This window comes from Ailuropoda melanoleuca, chromosome 10 (assembly GCF_002007445.2).
Source record: "Ailuropoda melanoleuca isolate Jingjing chromosome 10, ASM200744v2, whole genome shotgun sequence".
NCBI lineage: Eukaryota > Metazoa > Chordata > Mammalia > Carnivora > Ursidae > Ailuropoda > Ailuropoda melanoleuca.
Window position 1 is genome coordinate 57,266,855 of NC_048227.1, and position 8,804 is coordinate 57,275,658.

At 37.9% G+C, this 8,804-nt stretch overlaps 1 protein-coding gene across 4 annotated transcripts in view; it reads right to left on the bottom strand.

Annotated features, from left to right (window-relative positions):
- PDSS2 (decaprenyl diphosphate synthase subunit 2) overlaps window positions 1–8,804 on the bottom strand; it is a 276,311-nt gene that overhangs the window by 98,636 nt on the left and 168,871 nt on the right. For all 4 annotated transcript variants that reach the window (XM_034670923.1, XM_002917335.4, XM_034670924.1 and 1 more), the window contains exon 4: window positions 4,194–4,268. In XM_034670923.1, coding sequence (XP_034526814.1) covers window positions 4,194–4,268 — 75 coding nt within the window. The remainder of the gene's footprint in view (window positions 1–4,193; window positions 4,269–8,804) is intronic.

The window sequence follows — 8,804 nt, forward strand, 5'->3', positions numbered from 1 at the left end:
GGCATTTTTTTTTTTTTTTTTTTTAAAGAATTTATTTATTTATTTGGGGGGGGCAAAGGGAGAGGAAGGGAAAGAATCTCAAGCAGGCTCCCCCACTTAGCGCACAGCCTGACACGGGGTTCCATCCCACAACCCTAAGATCATGACCTGAGCCGAAATCAAGTTGGATGCTTAACTAAGCCACCCAGGTGCCCCTTAAACAGGCTTTTCTAAGGCTAGCAAACTTTTTCTGCATAGGACTATACTGAAAATGTTCTCACTTTTTGATTAAAAAAAAATCTCACTTTCACATTTTTTTAGCAAATAGTGTGAAACAGAGTTATATACACTAAGTTCATCACAATATTGTTTAAATTCATGAAAAAACAGGGTAAGTATCTAAAAATTGTGGAATGGTTCAGTAAATTATAGTATAGTAGTAGGGAGAAATATTAAATAGCCATTAAAATTAAATTTTGAAGACTTTTATTTTTTGAAAATTTTACTTATTTGTCAGACAGAGAGAGAGAGTACATGTGGGGGGGGAGCGGCGGCAGCCAGAGGGAGGAGAGGGAGAAGCACGCTCCTCACTGAGTAGGGAACCCAGTGAGGGGCTGGGATCATGACCTGAACTGAAGGCAGATGCTTAACCAACTGAGCCAACCAGGAGTCCCAATTTTGAAGACTTTTAATAATAAATCCTGGGGAATAAATCAGGACAAAAACTTTTATAGAATAGTAACTCTAAAATGGAAGAAATACAGAACAAAATCTAGAAGGAAATACACTGAAGTGTAATCATAATTCAATTCTGGGGAATGGTTTATGTAAAATAATTTTTAATTTTCCTCTTGACCTTTATCTGTGCTTTCAATTTTTATTTAATGAACATGAGTTACTTTTCCAATTAGAAACAAGGTATAAGAGAATTATGTTAAAAAGATTTTAGATATAAACGTCTGTGGATTCAAAGCCAATTTTGCTAAAATGTAAAATATTTACTGTGTACAGTGAGTAATAGGAATACCATGAACACGGCACAACTTGACTGGGGAACTCTTAGAATGGTAAACAACCATTGCATTTAAAATGCAATTTTTCTATTTAATCTGCTTTTTTCCAATTAGCGAACAACAACAACAGAACAGGTAGCAGGAGGGGAAATATTATAAACACTAAAGAAAGCACATGGTTCATTTCTATTATAAGGAAAAAATGGCTCACACAGTAGCAAACCCAAAAATAAAAATGTTATTTTTCAATGACTAGAACAAAGGATGAATTTCCAAAATTACTTCGAAATGATTACATGATCACAATTTACCTATGATCTGTCAAGTATTACTGATATGAGTCACCTCGATTTTCATGGTTTAAGGAGGATTAGATAATTACTCTACAAACTTCTTCTGGAGAAGGTGGTTTTGAACATGCTCAGTTGTAATTCCCCTCCATTTGCTTTTAACATATCTACCCTGGTCACAGAGATAGGACTCCACAGAAAGCTATTTTTGTACTACCCAGGTTCTCCATCACTGCATTAAGTAGCCATATAGAAAACAGACTGCTATTGTATTCTCTTCTCCCTAGGGAGATGAAATGGTTTGCAGCTGATTTTAAATCACAAAGCAATTCTTTTGTGTAGCGAATTGCCCCACGGCTACGGAGGTTGTGCCACTCACTTCCCACATGACCCCCACTTGTGGCTGCTTCCCAATCGTGCCAGAACATGAAAACCTTGAAGGCACTCCATGTGGGGCAGTGCTCTCTGTGCCTCTTAAGTGATTCCTGGGCCAAGTCCGAAAACCCAAATTCCGAACTGCCACTGCAATGGCCAGCACACTTAAGAGGAGGGAGAAAAAAGCCAGAATTTTTCTGGTTAGGAAGGGAAATGTGGTTAACCCAAATTGGACCTGGGGCACAAATGGAGGCATCAAGAAGCTCTCCCACAGCTTCAGTTCAACTATGCATTCTGCTTCAGTTATATATATATAACAAAAAAAAAACACAATACACAAAACACAAAACCAAAACAGCTCTTTAAATGGTTTGGCTATATTCAGAAATGTAATTGCTTAAAGGTCTCTAGTGCTTTAAAGGGCTGTGTTTGAGGAGATGGTAGGGAAGGAGGGCAGATGAACAAAAGCATTGCTACAGATTCTTTTGAGTGAAACTAGCTAATCAAAGTCAGCAATTAGAGCTTGCTAAGTGGCAGTGCACATATGATCAACAGTCCTTCAAAGACTTTGCTTGCTTCCTCTTTTCCCTTTCCCAGGAAGAAACAGATTATGTGGGACTTGGAGTCAAAAAATGTGGGTTCAGATCGTGTCACTGTGAACATATAACAATAAATAATTTCCAGACACTCTGCTTTCCTGCCCTTTGTCATCCCTGAATTTCAGGTTTTTCCTCTGTAAAATGGGCATACCAACACATGCCACCCTTTTCATGCGCAATTGTACAGAAAGAGAGTATAAACAACCTGTAAGCATATTACCATTGTTGCTGTGAGGTCTGCCTGACATACAGAAAGTACTTAACAAATGTTCACAAAATTATTAACGAATTAGGCGAATTATAGTGGACAAAGGGTAAGAGCGAATAAATCAAGACCTCTAAAACCAGTAATAACACTTCTGCTTAAAAATTAACGTACTTCATTGTAAACTATTAATATCTTACATGGAACAATACCTTGGAACTATCCCAGGGGAGAACAATGCCTCAACCACCAGAAGAGGTCACTATAATCATCATATATGGTGGGATCTCAGGTATGGCAGAGGGAGACTTACAAATCGGGGTTCATTAAGGTATAGAGGCAAAAAATGAGAGGTGAAGAATCTGAGCTCTGGAGTTCAAATCTCAACTATTAAATGGTATGAGAGTGGGCAAATTATTTCATCTCTTCTAAACCTCAGTTTTCACATATGTAAAATGGGGAAGCAGCAGTATCTGCTAGCAGGATTTCTGAGAAGATTTAATGAAGAAACACAGATGAATTACTTACCACAGTGTTATGTGCTCAGCCATCATCATCTTGATTATAGCATATATGAGGCAACTTTTTATGAGTGGAACTAGACTGGGAATCCTCCATTTTACAATCTGCTATTAACCCTCAGCTATGGTAGTGAAGGACATTGTTTTTGAAAAATGCAGCGAAGGGGGTCCCACTGTGGTCGTATATCCTGGCAGGCCCCCACAGAGCACTTTGCTGCTTAGGTGAAGCTAGATATGCCTATTGGGAGCTGTGGTTCCTTGAACCAAATGTCAGCAGACATTCAAGGTACAATTCTTCATATTTTACTTACCATTCTCTGAATCATCCAGAGTCCCTGGGTTATACTTCTAAAGTTCGTATCCAAGTTGCTCATGCCCTTTGTTTCATTTCCAGTAAAATTTGTCTTTCTTTTTTCAAATGGAAATGTCAAAAAGCCTAAAATGTGCATACGTGCATATTTTCTCTAATTTGCAGTGAGTGAAATCTTGCTAATACCGACGCTAAAGAAGTTAGAATAATGAAACACTAGGATAGGAATCCCACAGTATATACCATGTTAAATGACGGTGGTGGTCAATGAGGCAATTGCTTCACATTCAATATCCTACCAAAATGAAATAACTTCATTTTAAAGAAATAAAACCTAACCCATAAGATGTCCTGTTAAATGAGTCAAAAAACCTTAATTTTAGATCTTTATAATTAATCAAAATGATCCAACTGCACAACCATCCTACTTCTTATCACAGAGAATTTAATAATGCAGTAAATTCTGGATCTTGGATATAAAGACCTTCCTCCCTCATGCCCCCCAAAAGTCGTCTTCTTCAGATCATGTCCACTCTTCTGGGACATGGAAGGCCCCTTCCTCTGGAGGAAAGGCTGGACCCAGCCACCTCAGCACAAGCTGCTTCTCCAGCCTGCCTGCCTGGTGACAGTGCTACCTGCCAGCCAGCAGCATCCTGGTGTCTCCTGGGCTGCTGCAGATTGAACAGACTGTGAATCCAGCCAGGGGATAAGAGGTTGTTTTAATTGGCTAAATCTGCTATGTACTAAGCGTATGGCCATGAATTTGTAGCCAAAACACTAATCTAAAAAAATATCATGTACAATTTAAACACAAAACAAGAATGACATTTTCGCTCGTCAATTCTAGTTTTGCCACGAGGGTTTTTAACTTAACATTTTATAATGAATACCAAAACCTTACCTTTGCTGAAGTAGAATTTTCATGGTATACTCCTTGTACCAAGTCCATAAGAGCACTTGCTAGAAGTTCCACAACCTAAAAAAAACAATAAAAAAATGAAGAGAAACAATTACACAATTTTGTCCCCATTTCTACCTCAGAATGCCTCAGAAGGCTTAGCAGCAAGGCAGTATTTGTGCTTGATAGAAAAAATGGGGTTACATACAAAGATCCTGGCAAATGGCATTGCCCACCTGGATATTAGAGCTGTGATCCAATTTTTTCAGGCATAATTGAAGAAAAAAAATCTTACAAGCATAGCATTGAACTAATAAACATGAAAATTCAGTAATAGCCATTTTGAACATAAGCTTAAATTTCAGATACCTAATGAAATCTTAACTCGATTTATTTTCTGTATGTGTATTTCTGTCAGGTGGATACTTTTTCAATATCTCCATTCTGGGAGCCATTACAATGCTAATTTTCATTCTTACAACAGAAAGAAAAGCAAAAGCAAAAGAATGTTTAACCTTTCAAATGTGTTCATTCTGTTGTACTAAAAATGCACTGTGGATGTATTTGGTGTAGGGCCCCTGGGTCAAATGTACCATAAACACTGAAAATTTTTTTACAGAACTGCAATACTGAAATCGTATTCATCAAACCTGTATTATTTCCAAGACTCAGGCTATTAAAAAAAAATCAAGGAAATCAAAAGCTTTGAACTTGTTCCAGAATGTAAAACAAGCAGAAAACAGTCTCTTCGGAACTACTGTACAATTTAGAGTTGTTTGCATAAATCACTTTAATTCAGGAGAATAAAATAGTGGTATTTACTCTAATGCTCAATGTAGCCGTTTCAAACAGGAATTCCTCAAAGCAGCCCAAACCTCTTCTTACAAAATCTTAATATCTTGTGTATTTAGCTTCCTATATTATGCAGTTCCCGTATCTGATTCCCACTCTCTGCTTCCTAAAATTTAGCTCAGTTCTGATTGAATTAAAGGATTTTGTTTCAGCTTTTATCATTCTTGTAATTGAAGACATTATTAAGCCAAAGGATACAGACCCAAACAACAAGATACTTTAATCTCAGGTACCCTAGATTTAATAAACATTTTCCTAGAGGCAAATTATATTAATTTGTGGAAAGACTTGCTTTAAAATTTTAACACATGGGCATTTATCTCCAAATTTATATTTACATTCATACGGTATAACACAGACAAGGCTGCTGATATGGAAATTGTGCTGATTAAAGGCATTTTTTTTTTTCTAGCTCTACAGATGGGTTAATTTGTAAGACCCATACAAAGACTTTTTTTTTTTTTTAATCACATTGCTCTTTAGGTAACCAAATACTTAAGAAATATTGTAGCAATATGAGCTGCAGAGGAACTAGAAGGACAATGATCCTACAGTGTTACCAGATGTGGTGAGTTATTTAAGTGGGGAAGAAAGAAAATGAATGGATTTTTTTCCCCTGAAGGTATCAGATAAGCCCTATTCCCAAATCCAGGAGGATAGAATATCGTCAATAGGTCTATGAAAGATTGTAACTAAATGCACAGCATTAGATTGGATTACAGTTTATACAAGCAACATCCCAAGATCCCCCTGATGGCTGGACACGTAATACAGATCAATCACTCACTAAGAGATGTTACGGTTTTGAAACAGTCTGAGCTCTGAGACCAGCACTGGTAAAGTGAAGAGGGATTTATAAAGACAAAGTCCAACACTCAATGTCAAAATGATGGCATGAACTTTTAACAATGGCTCTAGATTGGATAACTAGACTATGTCTTTACTTCCTTGAAATTCCAGACCAGGCAGAAGCAACAGAAGCATTTTATTCTCTTGCTCTTTTTCTCTTTACTGTAATTAGCAAATAAAGGCAGACCTGCACTTACTTACAAGTTCATAATTTATAAATGACCCATACTTCCAAATAAGCCTTATTTATTTGAGCAGACTACACCTCCATAGCCAATGACAACCACTGAGGAAAAAGCTTTGGACTTCCCTGGGTTAAGAAGTCGAGGAAGGTAGGAAATTACGAAAAGCAGGAATAGCCTAGAGGAGTTGAATGTTTCCCAGATGGGTGACTTCCTCGGTGCGCACATAAATCTCCTTCCCTTGCCTGAAATGTTGACTTTACTTTTAAAAATATACCAAAGAGAGATGTGTTTATCATCCTCCTTTAAAATTGTAATATTTCTAGAAAGACCACAGGACTACCAGCTACACATACTTCAACAAGATCATTTAATGATCTGACCTTTTCAATATATGTCTTACTAACATAGGCATTCACCTGTTTTGACACCCAATGTACTTAAATATAAGAAAGCACCTGCTTTTTTTTTTTTATTAAAACTTTTATTTATTTACTTGACAGAGAGAGAGCGAGAACAAGCAGGCGAGCAGCAGAGGAAGAGGGAGAAACAAGCTCCCCACTGAGCAGGAGCCCGATGTGGGGCTCGATCCCAGAACCCTGGGATCATGACCTGAGCCGAAGGCAGATGCCTAACTGACTGAGCCATCCAGGTGCCCTAGAAAACACCTGCTCAATGACACTCTTCTCCCTTAGTTTCTTGTGCAGTGATTTGTTCCAACAACCCCAAATGGTAGCAAGGATAGTGGCAGCCAGAGAATCCAGAAGCCTAACTGCCAGATCTCCTGGGACTAAGGGGCCAAGCCCCCCACTTCTTGGTGCTCTAGATAAGATTAAAGGACTTCTGTTACTCAGGCCCATGGGAGACAAGCAAATACTTTCTATTTTTTAAGATTTTATTTATTCATTTGAGACAGAGCATGAGCAGGGGGGAGAGGCAGAGGGAGAGGGAGAAGCAAACTCCCTGCTGACCTGGGAGCCTGATGTGGGGCTCACTCCCAGGACCCTGAGATCATGACCTGAGCTGAAGGCAGATGCTTAACTGAGCCACCCAGGCACCTCACAAATATTTTCTACTACAAAAAGAAGACAGACTAAAAGAGCGTCAATGTTAGCCACTCTTGGGAGCCCAACAAATGAGAGGACTATAATGAAAGAGAGCAGAGCATTAGGAGCCAGAGGACCCAGATTCTACTTCAAGGCCTACCACTAATTTCATTGTGAGATCTGGGGCAAACCGATTAATTTCTGCGAGTTTGGGTTTTTCTCAACTATAAAATGAGGGTAACTGCAAAATATAACTCTTTAAGGTCCCTTCCAATTCTGATTCCGAGCTTCTAGAAATGCAAATCTTAGTATTTATAATTAGGCATGTAAATTTGAAAACTGCTTTTTGGTAAGCTTTGATGAGTCATCTTCGCTCAGATTATTATTTTTATCTGTTCTCTTCACATGGACCTTTCTCTCTGTCTGAACTCTGATTACTTTCTTTGTGAAAGTGTTTGCACCCAGTCCCCCTTGGTTTCAATACCTAGAATCATAATGATACATAATGGAAACAATTTCCATTTTCCAAACCATTTCCGTTTTTTAAACCATTATAACTGGTAGCTTACCCCACCAGCTGACAAAAACGTCCTCCATGGGTCAATTGAAAGCCAACATTGCTGAGTTCTGGGTCTTATGGCTCTAATGCTTGGGAAGAATTCATACTATTGGATTCAGAATGATATCAGGTTCAAGTGCAAAGTGGAGACAAACAAATAATGGCTCTAGTTGGCTGCAAGGCTTCCTCTCTACTGAGTAACTACGCAGGACAGTAGAAGAGAATCTGTCACCATTAATGTTCTAAAGTTTACGTTAGCTGTCTGGAGAGTAATCAAACAGGAGATAATTTTCTTTCTTTATTTTCTGCATTTCTGGAGGGTGCAAGAATGGCAGAATTGCTTACCTGCACTTGCAATACAAAAATGCTTTTCTCTCCAATCTGTCCTGTTGAAATCTGACTGTACAGCGATGCCACATACTATCCCCCAATCTTCTGAGTAACACCCTAGATTTCAGTGAGCCAGAAGTGGTAACTGTTCCGACTATCAATGTTATGAGCTGGCTTCTCGGGCCACCTTGTATGGAATAAATTTATTATTATTATTTTATTGAGGTGTAACTGATGGAATGAATTTCTTACACGGTTAATTTAGAGGACAAATTTCATCAGTCTCCAGGGGAATATATAATTGCTTCATTCTTTATCTTTTGGCAAGGGTAACTATAATTCAAAGATTTTTCTTAACTGAAAAGCAAAAGCGATGCATATATACTCACAAAAAGGTGTTGTGGTGATTATGCCTGGAGCTGTACTACAATTGTTATCATAAAAAATAGGAATAGGGAGAAATAGGGACGGTAAGAGAAAGATGACCAAAAAACATCCCTCACACTGCTATACAAAGATATCTATAATATCTTCTTAAGGAAAAGAAAAAAAGCTGGTTACCAAACAGAATAGCACAACAGGAATTTTTAAAACAAAATGAGGTCAATCTGTGTTTATATATGCTGAGAAAAAAGTCTGAAAGAACAACAAAACATTAATGAGAATGATAATGTGTTAGTGGTAAGCTCCTGGATGATTTTTAATTAAAAAACGTTCCTTTTCGACTTTTCTTTTTTTTTTTTTTAAAGATTTTATTTATTTATTTGATAGAGATAGAGACAGCCAGCGAGAGAGG